Source organism: Bubalus bubalis, chromosome 19 (genome assembly GCF_019923935.1).
Source record: "Bubalus bubalis isolate 160015118507 breed Murrah chromosome 19, NDDB_SH_1, whole genome shotgun sequence".
NCBI classification, from domain to species: Eukaryota; Metazoa; Chordata; class Mammalia; order Artiodactyla; family Bovidae; genus Bubalus; species Bubalus bubalis.
The window spans coordinates 7,909,461-7,924,347 of record NC_059175.1 but is presented as its reverse complement, the minus strand read 5'-3'; the positions used below and the strand labels follow the sequence as shown (position 1 = coordinate 7,924,347).

Here is a 14,887-nt window from a genome sequence, read left to right as displayed (position 1 = left end):
TCCAGTGCTTAAGAATTGGCCTTGCAATACAAGGGACACTGGTTTAATCCATGGTCCTGAAACATCCTACTTTCCACAGAGCAACTGAGCCAGTGTACCCACAGCTACTGAGCCAGCACTCTAGCCCCACAAGCTGCAACTAGAGAAAGCCTGCGTGCAGCAACAAAGAACAACGCACCACAGTCAATACATACATACATCTTGTCTAAAAAGGAGGGGGGATCAGCCCCACAAGGCTGCCCCCACTTCAGGTGCCAGTTCCAAGTCCTTAGCCACCCTTATTTCTGACCAACTGACTGTAAACCAGGAGTTCCCATGACCTCCTCAAGTTCAGACATTCACTAGAGTGGCTCACACAATTCAAGAAACTGTACCTATGATTCTGGCTTATTATAAAGGACATTACTAAGGAACAGCCAAACGTAAGAGATAAATAAGGACTGGTGTGCGGGAAAGAAATTTCTGGAATCTTCATGCCACCTCTTTTTTTTTTAAGTGTCTCTATCTGAAACTTGGTCATGTATGGATGTGAGAGTTGGACTGTGAAGAAGGCTGAGCGCCAAAGAATTGATGCTTTTGAACTGTGGTGTTGGAGAAAACTCTTGAGAGTCCCTTGGACTGCAAGGAGATCCAACCAGTCCATTCTGAAGGAGATCAGCCCTGGGATTTCTTTGGAAGGAATGATGCTAAAGCTGAAACTCCAGTACTTTGGCCACCTCATGCGAAGAGTTGACTCGGAAAAGACTCTGATGCTGGGAGGGATTGGGGGCGAGAGGAGAAGGGGACGACAGAGGATGAGATGGCTGGATGGCATCACTGACTCGATGGACATGAGTCTGGGTGAACTCCGGGAGTTGGTGATGGACAGGGAGGCCTGGCGTGCTGCGATTCATGGGGTTGCAAAGAGTCGGACACGACTGAGCAACTGATCTGATCTGATCTGAAACTTTACTTATTTTTAGCTTTCCAAACTTTAAACATCTTATTTTGTATTGGGGTATAGCCAGGTAACAATGTTGTGGTAGTTTCAGATGAACAGTGAAGGGACTCAGCCGTACATATACAGGTAGCCATTCGCTCCCCAACCCTCCTCCCATCCAGGTTGGAACATAACATTAGCAGAGTTCCACATGCTATACAATAGGTCCTTGTTGTCTATCCATTTTAAATATAGCAGTGTGTACATTACCTAACTATCCCTTCCCCCTGGCAACTATAAGTTAGTTTTCTAAGTCTGTGAGTCTCTTTCTGTTTTTTAAGTTCATTTGTATCATTTCTTTTTGGATTCCACATGTAAGGGATGTCATACGATACTTCTTCTCTGACTTACTCCACTCAGCATGATGCTAAGTCCATCTATGTTGCTGCATATTTCCATTGCCCTCTCTGGCCTCTATTACTCTCCCAGCACCTTGATGTGGTCACCACTAGCCTTGAAGCTTTCCAAACCCTCTTGTTTAGGGATTTTTCATAGAGGTTTCATTTTATAGGCATGATTGATTAAAATATTGGCCACTGATGATTAAACTCAACCTCTATGCCTTCTCTCCTCCCTGGAAGGCGGTGGGTGAGGGATGGGCCTAAAAGTTATAACCCTCAATCCCCCAGTCCTGCCTTCATCTTATGTGGCAACCTGACCCAACCGGAAGCTATGCAAGGGCTCCAACACACTTATCATCTTGTTAGCATACGAAAGACACTCTTACCACACCAAGGGTGTTAGGAGCTATGGCCCAGAAACCTGGGACAAAGTCCAAATACATATTTCTGTTTATACCACACCATTCTAACATTGAAATATGACCTTAAATATGCACATAACTATATTTTATATATATTGCTTTTCATCCTTTTAAAAAACTTTTATGGTTAAGTATAGCAAATACAGAAAATTGCATACCACTAACAGGTCAATGAAGAAGGCAATGGCACCCCACTCCAGTACTCTTGCCTAGAAAATCCCATGGACAAAAGAGCCTGGTGGGCTGCAGTCCATGGGGTCACTAAGAATTGGACACGACTGAGCGACTTCACTTTCACTTTTCACTTTCATGCTTTGGAGAAGGAAAAGGCAACTCACTCCAGTGTTCTTGCCTGGAGAATCCCAGGGACGGGGGAGCCTGGTGGGCTGCCATCCATGGGGTCGCACAGTGTCGGACACGACTGAAGCGACTTAGCTGCAGCAGCAACAGGTCAATAGAGAGACACTTGGTCACCACCCTAGCAACCTTCCACATTGTCTCCTTCCAATTACAACCCTTCTTCTTCAAGAATAGCTACTATCCTGATGTTTCTGACCATCTCTTTCTCATTTTTATCATGCATCCCTAACACTCTAGCTTTGCCTGGCCTTTCTTTTCTTTTTTATTGGGGGGAGGGGGGGGAGAGATTTCTCTTAGGTTTCTTTTTAGCTAAGGAACCCCTCTATCCTCCTTTTCCCCCTTTTTTACTTTAAATTTTATTTGTTGAAATAACCAGATTAACTGTCCTGTCATTTCCTGTAACCTGAATTTTGTTGACTGCCTTCGGTGGAATAATTCATTTTTTTCTGTTGCTCATATATTCTGTAAATTGATGCATCACCTTGAGGTTAAAAAGTAATGATTTGTTCAACAAGGGTACTACAAATGTAACAGACCACGAGAAGATATTTGCAATATCTAAAAAATAAAAAAAATAGACTATTTTATGCCTGGGAATCCAGCTAACAAAGACTGAATAAGATCTTCAAAAAGTTATATGTCTATTGAAGTGCATAAAATATTTGAAAAACAGATGCATTATGGTGGTTGTGAATGTGAAGAATCAGCATTCATTCAAACTTCTTTCAAGCTTGCTTTCTTGTCCTTTAAATCTTGAAATTTTAAACACTACAATTCTGCAGGCAATTAGAGTTCTAGAGGTAAGTGATTTCTGTCAACTGGATACATTTAAGTAACATTTGGGAAGTAGCAAAAATTTTTTTGCTACTTTGTGTTTTGGCTGCTGAGCACGGTTAAGATCCTAGTATTTTCTGCAGCAGCTTTCCAAAGCGCAGTCATTTGCTTTGAGTACTTACTGTTACAATATCTTCTAAATTTTTGAATTGTAGCTACAGCAGTGTATTCTTAACATCAAAAAGTTCAGTTGTGGAGTCCTGGTTCTCCATCATCCAGGGGACAGTGTAGAAGTTTCCTTGACAGCCCAGTTTGGCAGTATTATCCTGGGACTCATTTCGGACAGCCTGCTCCTCCAACCCTTTAAACGATATTCTAAACACCAATTCCCCATGTTAAATCGGTATACATTTAAAATAGTCAGATATGTTTCCTGCAGTTGAATGCAGACTCATACACTAATGAATAAAGATTTAAAACGCTTCCCAAATCTACACAATCAATCCCAAGGGCAAAAAAATTTAAATAATTGAACAAAACTTAAAATATATATGGAACAGAGGTCTGAAAATATGTCAACTTCAAAAATGAAAAATAAATAATCACCCTACCATATTAAGAATAATGAGTTTCCTGGTGGCCTCGTGGCTAGGATTCAGTGCTTTCACTACAGAGGTCGGGGTTTGATCCCTGGTTGGGGAAACATCCTGCCTGCTGCTAAAATACTAATGTGAGTGTGTGTGATTGAAAAAAATCAGTTAAAAAAAAGAACAATGAGTCTATGTGTTAGTTTAATAATTGTTGATGATTGGGTGATGAACTTATGGAGGCTCATTATATTATTTTTAATTTCATGTGCCTGAAGTTTTCCATAATAATGCAAAAAGAACGTTCAGTCTGATAGTCAAAAAATTGGAATTATAATTTTAGGACTTACCAAAATGAAGATATTTATAACCATGGGATGAAACCATTTAGGGAGAATATAGACAGAAAAGAACATAGGACTAAAATGTGAGCATCTCTAATATTTAGAAGTCAGAGGAAGAAAATGCAGCAGACTGAAGAGATGCCAATAAAGTAAAAGGAGACCAGGTGAGATGTCCTGGAAGCTTAGAGAAGAAAATGTTTGAAAATGTGGAAGGGCGAAGTGAGTCAAATACTGCCTAAAATGAGAACTGAGAATTTGCCTCTGGATTTTTCAAGATGGAGGTTTAGACAATTTGGGGGGAAATTTTGCTATAAAAAGGAACACAAAAATTAAGCAGTGACTGGAGGGGAAATGAAATTCACTCAGTCGTGTCCGACTCTTTGCGACCCCATGGTCTATACAATCCATGGAATTCTCCAGGCCAGAATGCTGGACTGGGTAGCCTTTCCCATCTTCAGGAAATTGCCCCAACCCAGGGATCGAATCCCAGTCTCCTGCATTGCAGGCGGATTTTTTACCAGCTGAGCCACCAGCGAAGCTCGATTGGAGGTGAAGAGAAGTCAAAATTTTGTTTTGTTTTCTGTTAAGATACCTGATTCTAAGGCATATTCAGTGTACTGGCAGAATGATCTAGTTGAAAGGGGGAAAATAGATATAAGAGGGAAGCATTAACAGAAGAATCAAGGACCTGAGTGAAACAAGCAGAGGGACTATTTCTTTCATGTGTAACAGGAGGGAAGACAACAAACACGTTCAGATACATATAGATGGATAGACTTGGTGGAGGTAAGATGGAGCTGTGTATGTCTATTTTCAGGCTTTAACTCTCTAAGCCTCAATTCCCACGCCATGAATATGTAGAGTACCTATCTCATAAGCTTTCTCTGAGGATTCAACAAAGAGCCAACACAGCATTAACCCAGTGGAAAATTGTTATTAAGACCCTAGTTCAGTAATTCTCAATTCTCCATTTACTCAACAAAATTATCAACCTCTCATTTTGCATTTAATAAAATACCACAACTAAAAATGAGTATGATGGATGTAACTTAAAGAGGTTGAGGGTGTCAAAGGAAGCTTTCCTGAAATACTTAAACTGAGGGCTAGATGAGGTATAGCTGTTAACTTGATCAAGGTAGGGGGTGCTAGGAGAAGAGTTTAAGGTTTAGAAACTAAAAAAAAAAAAAAAAAAAAAAAAGTCCGTGGTGGCTATCAGACACATTGTAGCCCTATCAGACAAGGGCCAGAAAGTGAAGCAACCGAAACCATGGGAACATTTATCCTCAGTGACTCCTTATACTTCTTATGGGTCAGAACAGGGTTCTTAACAAATAAAGTAAATATTTTAGCTCTTACTGAAGCTGACTCAAGCACAGCTGAGAGATGAGAACAATTCCCGGACATTGATTAAACTGTAAACCAAGGAGGACTGCAGGTTTCCCCTTTCTCGCCTACTTTATTGACCACAGCCAGGTTGAGTGCTCAGTCAAGGATTCTTAGATTTGTTCAAGCTCAGCAATAAAGTGTGAGAGCCAGTTATCCATATTTGCCATAGACATAGGGAGCTCGGAGGAAACGGTAATATGTGAGTTACTTTTCTGGCGTCACTGAGCTAAGATGGCAACTTAGTAGCTATTTTCTGGGGACGGAGTCAGGGAGGAATCTCTTCAGTTATTTCTTTTAAAGACTAGTATGTAAATATTAGCAGAGTCAGAATTTAAATGGCAACCCACTCCAGTGTTCTTGCCTGGAGAATCCCAGGGACGGGGGAGCCTGGTGGGCTGCCATCTCTGGGGTCGCACAGAGTCGGAAACGACTGAAGCGACTTAGCAGCAGCAGAGCCTAACAGTACAAACTCCCTTTTCTTCAGTAAACTTAATAATAGAAGCAACATTGTTTTTTTGAGAAAATATCAACTGTTACACTATCCTAAAAAACAACACTGCGGTCCGCACCGGTTCTTTTCCCAGAGACGCTACAATTTGACACATTCACATTAGATACGTATTCAAAAACAGAAATATTCATCTTAATTGGAGAGAAATCTGCACCTAGACAAGTTTTCTTGCTTTATATACATTATATTTTCTCTAGCTTAGGTTTCCGACTCACTTTTTAATATGCAAAGACTTTTCCCAGCTAAGACCACAAAAAGGCTGATCAGCTAGCATTATGATTTAAATTGCCATTTTCAATATCGGTTGTTTTAAGACTGTCTTAAAGCTTGTCCAGGTGTGTAGAAATTTTTAACTTCCCCAAGCACACCGGGCACATATTCTCCTTTGACTGAATCACTCAGTTCAGAAAGGTAAAATGTGTTCAACTGTGAATCGCTAATAGTCAAATCCATGTCAACTGGTATCAAGTAGTCAACTTTTTATCTAAGACTCATAAGAAGTAAGGTAAGTAAGTTCACGGATCTAAAGCGGTTAGCCACCTGCTGAATTGCAGATTACCTCCTCCTATCCTCAGTCAGAATGAATCGCTGAGAGATGGAACTCAGGTCTGCTTTCAGAACACGCTTCCCAGAAATTCTGAACCATGGTCCGGCAACCAACCTAACTTTGGAAAGCTAAATTAGCCTTTTTTTTTTTTTTTTTTTTAAACAAAAGCTCTTAGTAAAGATTAAATCGGGCGGAAAGGGAAATTCTAAAGTATTCCGATGATTGCTCCAATCTACACCTCCCAGCGAGTGGTGAGTTGGCTAAATAGGTGAGCACACTCTAGGTGCCCCACTTATTTCCGCAAACGTGAACAGGCGCTGTCTTCTGAGCCTGAAGAACTTGGGGATGGGGCCCTGAGACAGTGCGACTTACTCAACCCTAACTATGCAAAGAACCGTGTTCTCTGGCCCCTCCACAGCCTTTCCCAGGGCCACTCGCGGTGCTGCCAGCCCAGTCTCTCGTGCGGTCTCAACCCTGCCATTGCTGGACGAGGGAAGGAGTGCACAGGGAACCGTCACAAACGCGGCCCCATGAGGCCGCGCGTGCGCAGCCAGGCACTGAGCGCTCGCAGAAGTCAGTTTCCTGACTTTTGGAGGAAGTGGCGTTGCGTCACTTCCGGCTTTCCTCTAGCTGCCATCTTGCGTCCCCGCGTGTGTGCGCCTAACCTCAGCTGGTCTGCCCGAGACCACCTGAGCGCCAACCCTAGTCCCCCGCGCGGCCCCATTTCCGCTCCAACAAGGTACAAAAAGGCTCTGGACGCCGGCGTGGGAGGCGGACGGGAACGGGGGCGGGAAGTTCCCGGAAGGAGCGAGACAGGGAGGGACAGGGCTGAGGAGAGGAAGGCGATGCGACGGACAGGCGCACCCACTCAGGCTGACTCTCGGGGTCGAGGTCGGGCCAGGGGCGGCTGCCCTGGGGGCGAGGCGGCGGCATCTCTTCCTCCACCTCCCGGCGGAACCCGAGGACAGGAGCCTCAGGTACCGCGAGGCTTGTGGAGAGTGGCTGGGCAGGGCAGGCCCTGGCTAGGCCGAGGCCAGGCCGGGGCCGGGGGTGGGGGTGGGGGTGGGGGTGGGGGTGGGGGTGGGGGTGGGGGGGCGATCCGGCGTGGATTAGAGCCCTTTCTCTGGGCTTGTAAAGAGCTGGGGAGTTGTGGGAGTGGGATGGGAAAGCGGGTGCTCTTTGGGCTCCCTCGAAAATTGAAACTCGGGAGCTTGGCGGGGTGGGTTTGGGATCCAGGCCTTCGCCTGTGTAGGACATGTATTCTGCTGATGTCTTGGGAAATAATGAGCGTGGAATGCTGGAGTGAACTAGAGCTTTCCTCGCTGAGGGTTTCCTGTTTTTCTAGATGAAAGAAACTATCATGAACCAGGAGAAACTCGCCAAACTGCAGGCACAAGTGCGCATTGGTGGGAAAGTAAGTTTAAATAGTTGGGGGTTTTTGTTTTGAAGCTTTGTGGTTTAGGTTTTTTCTCCTTTGCATTTCTAATATAACTGACTTGTCACTTTGTTTCGAGAGGGCATTTCACCGAACTAGCAAATCGTGTGAAGGGAATGGCAGGAATTAAATTAGATATACAATGTAGTCTGTGTATCATTTCAGTTAGGTCATCACGTGGCCCTTAAACCCTTGGTTTGTTTTGTCATTGACTTTATAACCTAAGTTGTGTAAAGTCGGTGCTTGATTTTTTTTTTTTAATAAACAACTAAAACTGATTTTAAGTTTAACCTATCTTTTTAAATGGCTCTGGGTAATTGTACTTAATAGTTGGAAGTTCAGGTCACTTGTAAATTAAGACGTTTCTGTAATCTTTTCTTAGCTAAATGCAGTCTAGAGTAGTTGTATATTTTCCGGGGTATTTGAAGATGTCATTCTTATAGGTACTTTGCATAGGGATGCAAGAGCAATGACTGGATTTGGAAATATTACCTGTGTAGGTATCTTTCCGTTTTTACTTTTAATTACACTAAAACTGAGGAAATGAGAGTGATGAGTGGCAGGTTTTTAAATGATCGGGTTTTGGTTAATTGATTTTTCCTGGTGCCTGCTGGTCCCCTTCAAGGGGATTCTTTTTTGAACTTGATAAGATTTAGATTCTTTAATTTGCTTAAATAAGAAATCCACTCTACCAGAGGCTTACCGAATTTTATTTTGCATTGTGTTAGTACATTCCTAGTGCTTAACAAGGTGTGGTAGCTTGTTGAAAACAGAACATGTCTTTACTTGGTAAAACTTGTATAAAGCTTCCATGCTACAAGTTTATTGTCTATTAGTTTTTCCCACTTTAAGCATTTGACTTCAAGTAGAGTCTGTTAAGTACTGATTTTGCCAATAGTGAAAGTATCCTAATCCTCCCCTCCCGTCTCCCAAAGCTGGTTTTCAGATCAGCACCTACCCATTAACAGTAGTAGGTGTTTCTTCTTTTTTAGCAATTGTTACAAGCTAGATGTGACCTTCAGGTGCCAAGAAGACTCATTGCTTGTGGGTCAGTGTTTGGGTGCTCCTGTAGGTTGTTAATCATCATTCCTTTCAGTGCAGGTTTCAGAGGAGTCGGGTGAATAATGTGCTTGTGTGCCTGTAGTTGTTGTTATTATTAATCTGATCATTAGTCTTTAACTTGTGAAAGAGATTCTAGGGTAAAGGGAAGTTGAAGATTCTTAAGGCTGGTGTAGGATTAAATTTTAATTGTTAATGTAGGTGGTCTTTCTGTCATCATTGTAATGTGGAAACATTTTCTTCACCTTTTAAGAAACCTACTTACTGTGGTATGTGAAATTAGATGAGTTAGTGTTGCTTTATAGAAACCTGCAAATATTAGGTATTTTTAGGTAAATGCTGTGAAGGCCCTTTTTTTCAATATCTGGTCAGAGCATTGATAATAAATTATTTCAGTAAAAATTGAATGTCAGGAGTGTGAAACGTAAAGAATGCACACTGGTTTTGTTTTTAGAATGTTACGTAATTCTTTGCGATGTATTTTAGAATTCTTTGGAAACCAGGGTATCTGCAAGACCATTTCAAGATAATGTTTATCCTTAAAGGTTTTTGAGGGGTTTCATAACCCATATTTTTTGTAGCTATTGATATTTTCTTCAGGTACACTATGATTTGTTTAAGGCTTTACTATTGCTCAATCCTGAGAGTATAAAATTTAAGAAGTTGAAAGTCGTTAGAGGGGGACTTTAGTCCTAGTAGGGGGGATAGGCATCTTTAAAAAAGTAGGAAACTTTTCATAGTGTAGTATACATAGTGAAATGGAAGCATTTTCAACATGCAGAGGTCGTGGTGATTGGGTGTTAACTGCAGTTTGGGGGAGGCACAGACAGATGGTGGCTTGAGCTTTGGGAAGATGGGTATGTGGAGATTGGGTGTAAGTGCACAGGAGGCAAGTCTTCCTGAAGACTGTATTTTATTCATTCATCAAGTTGTATGCCTTCAGTGAGTTCAGATACTGTACTCTACTAGATTGAAGAAAAACCTGGATAGATAGAGTGGGAATTTCTGTTTTTCACTGGTTGGTTGGGAAAGGCCGGGTTTGGTGACATAAGAGCAGAAATCTGAAGTGAGGTAGGGAGTCGTGCAAATGTTACAAGAGGGAGCAGTACATGCAGAGACTCCTGTTTGCATATTTGGCCTATTTAAGGAATAGCAAGAAGGTTTACTTGGCTGAAGGTAAGTGTGTGTGTAGTAGTGTCAAGAGTGGCATAGTAGGGGCAGGGCAGATTGTGTAGGGGCCTGGTGAGTTAAGAAATTCAGGTTTTACTCTTGGGTGCTGTAGAAGTCTGTATATAGACTTGTGTCTTTTAGGATCTTGGCTGTGAATATTAATGTTGGTTTTTCTTTAATATAAAAACAGAAGGTTAAATAATGGTTATTGACATGGAGTTTCTAAATGAGGCTTAATTAAGGTTAGCTACCTCAGATAATTTCTAGAGCAGATAATGTTAAAAAGTAAAACTTGGGAAAGATCACTCCTTTATATCTGACAAAACTAGAAGTGTAGAGATTATGAAGGATTTGTATGCAATTTTCTTCATTCCTCTCTTTTGGCTTTCAACAATGCCTTAATATGCCTACTCACTGCATAAAAGGTTGTGGTTATTGTAATTTTCTTAACACAGATTGAGAAGCCAGAAAGGAATTAGAAACTGTCCATTTGAAAATGCCTCTTGTGGCATAAACATGTGCTGTATTCTTTCTTTTTCTCCCTCCAATAGGGAACTGCTCGCAGAAAGAAGAAGGTGGTTCATAGAACAGCCACAGCAGATGACAAAAAACTTCAGTTCTCTTTAAAGAAGTTAGGGGTAAACAATATCTCTGGTATTGAAGAGGTAAGTGTCAAATTGTATTTCTTCACAAAATTAAGATTTGGCTAAAAACTATTGTTCGTGCATTTATGATTTTTGACTCTCTTCCAGCAGAGAATTTCATCTCTAAAATATTTGTTTGTACTCGATTAATATCAGGAAGATTACTAAGGGTAAAGCTATTAGGTCGTACTTTCCATTGCAGGCAGAATTTTGCTTCTGCAGTACAGTGAAATACAGGTTGCTTAGACTTCTGCTTCTGCTTAATAAAATGTTCAGGTTTAAAGAGATTTTGATGGGTGTTGCTAGTTTAACTTTTTTTTTTCTTTTTAGGTGAATATGTTCACAAATCAAGGAACAGTGATCCACTTTAACAACCCTAAAGTTCAGGCATCTCTGGCAGCAAACACTTTCACCATTACGGGCCATGCTGAGACAAAGCAACTGACAGAAATGCTCCCCAGCATCTTAAACCAGCTTGGTGCCGACAGTCTGACCAGTTTAAGGAGACTGGCTGAAGCTCTGCCCAAACAATGTGAGTTTGCTAGTAGCGGTTTTGCCCAGGGTGACTGACTGACCAGTAGAGTTCTAAAATTCATGATGCAAATAGATATGAATATCTTTAAATTTGGAAATGTAAACGTTCCTCTAAAGAATATAAAGTTTTATATTGATTTTAAGCCAGTGTTCTTAGTGTGTTCAGTAGTTTATCTGGTATGCTATGATCATTATACTCGATTAAATGAAATGTTTTTCTACTAGCTTTCTCTTTTGGATCAGAGACTAAACATTTTACCTTTTTTAGCTAGAAATGAGGACTTTTTAAAAATGAATGGCAGTTTAGATTAAAATATATTAAAATGTATTCTTTAGTTTTACAAATTCAACTGGTATTGCCAATAGTCTTCAAGAATTAGCTTGCCACTATTCTGGATTATGGTGTAATGAGGATTCTGTTCAGAGCAGAAGGTTGTGTGGTTGAATAGGTGTACATAAGGGGGATAGCTACTTTATGCTGAAGGCCTCTGATTAAAATTTTGAGCAGTGGAAATAATGAATCAAGATTTATTATATGACCTGCTATTTAATCATCCATGTTTTTCTTGACATTTGCTCACTCTGCTTTAATCAATTTGTATGTCTGTGTGTGTGTTTGCTTGTTTTTTCTTGCTGAAAAGCCTGCTTTCATAGCTGAGGTGGGCTTTTGAAGGACGCCACGGAAAATTGTACACGGCTAGTACTGTGAGGTCTCACCTTTCCAAGTGTAGTTCACTCTCGCTTGTGTAGTAAAAGGAAAGTGCAGGCTTATCAGTCAAAGGCACCTTTAGTTTTTTGGTTTTTTATTTTCACTTCAGTAAAGGTTTTTTGGTATGTGGATTTACCTTTACCCTCTTGTAGGTCAGCGGGATTGAAAGGATGGGTTTGGAATTTGGCGTGTTGACTGGTACTAATATTCTTGCTTATTTGTGGACATCAGACTATCATGTTACTGCTAGTATTATAGATGAAATCCCACATGTCACCATAGACCTGAGTTGTAACAGCATTTGGCCTTTGATCTGTTGTTCTCTTGGTTAATGTTTGTTGAACACTCACGTTTTCTTTCACAGCTGTGGATGGAAAAGCACCACTTGCCACTGGAGAGGAGGATGATGATGAAGTTCCAGGTAGGAACCTTCACTTGTGGTTAAACTAGAGAATCTTAGCAAGAGAGAAGGGGAAAAATAACATAGTGTTATTCAGTTGGAAGTTAGGTTTCTAGGCTTGGTTTTTCTGTTTGGAATCCTAGGAAGGTATCTAACCTTAAATATTGAGTTAATAGGTATGTATGTTGTAACCTCAGTATAATAGCTACTTGTAGATCACAAATCACCTGTTTCCCACTGATGTATGAGATCCATAGATGTATGAGACGGCATGAAGAAGTTGTAGAAATATCTTGGTATATAATCACTCTAAAATCAGCAGAAAAACCTGTTTGGCAATAGTGAGGCATTTTTCTATCCTGGCTGTCACTGGATAATTTATTTTGTTGAGAAACAAATACTGGACAGTAGACTGCCTAGACTCGGAAATACTACTTTGCATAGACAGGTGTCCTGAGGGGTCAAGGAAAACTTCAGATTGTGTAGTGGTATTCTTTGTTTCTGCCCTAACATGACTAATATATTACATTGCTAAACTGTAATTCTTAGAATGGAGTGGGAAGGGAGGGGGCATATATATTCTTTAAGCATAGTAGTTGTGTCATTGAAAATTAATATCTCCCTCTTTTCCTTGTGTTATTTATATGTCAAATTATACACTTCAAAATATATCAAATGGTTAGTGGCCTCATTGGAAATAAAAAATGTCTTAATATATATCCTAATTTTAACTGTAGGATATATTTTGAGAGCATTTTCCTATCTCCTTTTTAACAACTGATGATTATTTTTGTAGACTTGGCTTTTTTTTTCTGAGTTTCTCTTTTTTCTTTTCCTTTTCCTAGATCTTGTGGAGAATTTTGATGAGGCTTCCAAGAATGAAGCAAACTGAATTGAGTTAACTTCTGAAGAAGATAAATCTTGAAGAAGTTACTGGGAGCTGCTATTTTATATTATGACTGCTTTTTAAAATTTTGTTTATGGATCTGATAAAATCTAGATCTCTGATATTTTTAAGCCTAAGCCCCTGGACACTGCAGCTCTTTTCAGTTTTTGCTTATATACAATTCATTCTTTGCAGCTAATGAAGCTGAAGAAGCCTAAGAATAAAGTTTGAGACAAAGATAAATAAAATTCTTTGCCTAGTATATGGTTTTATTTTTTATTTCATTGATACCAATTTGTACACAGAAGGCAAAATTGTTTATAGAAAGCTAATCATGGCATGTAATATGACTGATAATCATGAATGGAAACTGATTAAAGATTTAAATGACAGTATAAGTAACAGTGGTGGTATAAAATTCTTTTGAAAACTTTTTCTCCAGTGGGTCTTGGGCTTCCATGGTTTGTGATGGGTGTAACAATTATAAGAAAATATTCTCTGGTGGGTGAGTGGAGTGTTTTCTCTTAATATTGTCTGTATTGTAAAGATACTAAGTGCCTTATATATAATAGTTTTCTTTCATTTAATCCTCAATCTATGAAGTAGGGACTATTAGCTCCATTTTGTAGATACAACTGCTGCTGCTGCTGCTGCTAAGTCGCTTCAGTCGTGTCCGACTCTGTGCGACCCCACAGACGGCAGCCCACCAGGCTCCCCCGTCCCTGGGATTCTCCAGGCAAGAACACTGGAGTGGGTTGCCATTTCCTTCTCCAATGCATGAAAGTGAAAAGTGAAAGGGAAGTTGCTCAGTCGTGTCCGACCCTCAGCGACCCCATGGACTGCAGCCCACCAGGTTCCTCCATCCATGGGATCTTCCAGGCAAGAGTACTGGAGTGGGGAGCCATTGCCTTCTCCTGGAAGATCTACTGCAGATCTACAGTAGATTTCCAGATACAACTGAGGTTTACTTAAAAAAAAAAAACAAACCAGTTAATTTCTTCGCTCCCTTCTAGGTAATTATTCTCTAAGATGCCTGAAAAAAAAAGTGTTAGGAGTGTCACCTTGTCTTCCTAAAGTGATAACACTTTAAATGAACACTGTTTTCCTTAAACTTTTTTTACTTTTAAAATGAACATAGAGTAAAAGTGACAGTTGTAAGAATGTTAACGTGACTGCCACCACAGGATACTGAATAGTTCCATTACCCCAGAAAATTCTTGCAGTATAGGGCTACTTTTTAAAAATTGTATTAGCAATCATACCTTAGTTTCTGCTTGCAACAATAAGAATTCGTTTTAAATTTCCATACCAATTTAAAAGTACCTGTTGAAGTTATACAACTGTATCTAAAAGTCACTATTATTTAACTCACAAAAATGAGATGCTATGAGAAAAGTGTGCATATCTTCCTATATTTCTATTAAGATGTGCTGCTACAGTAGCTAGGACTAAAGCCTCAGTGGTTTACAAAGTTACAAAACATAAGTACGTGTCTCCAGACTTGTGGGTCAGGTGGGCTATGCTACACACTCCCGGTCCCAGGCTGATGAAGCGGCCTCCATCTGGCAGAGCGAGATGAAGGGTCATGTGCTGGCTCTTAAAGCTGTTGACCTACCACGTCTTGTGTGTAACTGGCTAAAGCAAGTGCAGTGGCTTGCTTGGAGGGCAGAGGATTGAGAAGACTTGGAGTAGGGCCCAAGGATTTGCGTTTCTCATGAGCTCCCTGAGGATGCTTTCTTCACTAGCACATTTAGAAATGTTCTCCGCTCACCCCAAGAGATTGCAGTGATAGGCTGGCT

The 14,887-nt window shown here is 40.6% G+C and overlaps 1 protein-coding gene across 2 annotated transcripts; it reads left to right on the top strand.

Annotated features, from left to right (window-relative positions):
* The first annotated feature begins 6,831 nt into the window (after nucleotides 1-6,831).
* Nucleotides 6,832-13,486, top strand: BTF3 (basic transcription factor 3). 2 transcript variants are annotated; one of them, XM_006062116.4, is made up of 6 exons: nucleotides 6,832-6,990; nucleotides 7,597-7,665; nucleotides 10,467-10,580; nucleotides 10,890-11,091; nucleotides 12,167-12,223; nucleotides 13,048-13,486. In XM_006062116.4, the coding sequence occupies exons 2-6, from the start codon at nucleotides 7,597-7,599 to the stop codon at nucleotides 13,092-13,094; spliced, it is 489 nt and encodes a 162-aa protein (XP_006062178.1). In that variant the 5' UTR covers nucleotides 6,832-6,990; the 3' UTR covers nucleotides 13,095-13,486. The 2 variants fall into 2 exon arrangements, with proteins under 2 accessions (XP_006062178.1, XP_006062177.1); XM_006062115.4 differs by lacking the exon at nucleotides 6,832-6,990 and adding an exon at nucleotides 7,016-7,228.
* Nucleotides 13,487-14,887: the final 1,401 nt, after the last annotated feature.

Excerpts from the sequence above, each read along its gene's own strand:
- BTF3 (XM_006062115.4), top strand. The coding sequence starts at position 7,097 with ATGCGACGGACAGGCGCACCCACTCAGGCTGACTCTCGGGGTCGAGGT. Across the intron at positions 10,581-10,889 it reads ATATCTCTGGTATTGAAGAG|GTGAATATGTTCACAAATCA; the intron begins GTAAGTGTCAAA and ends TTTTCTTTTTAG. Across the intron at positions 11,092-12,166 it reads TGAAGCTCTGCCCAAACAAT|CTGTGGATGGAAAAGCACCA; the intron begins GTGAGTTTGCTA and ends TTTCTTTCACAG.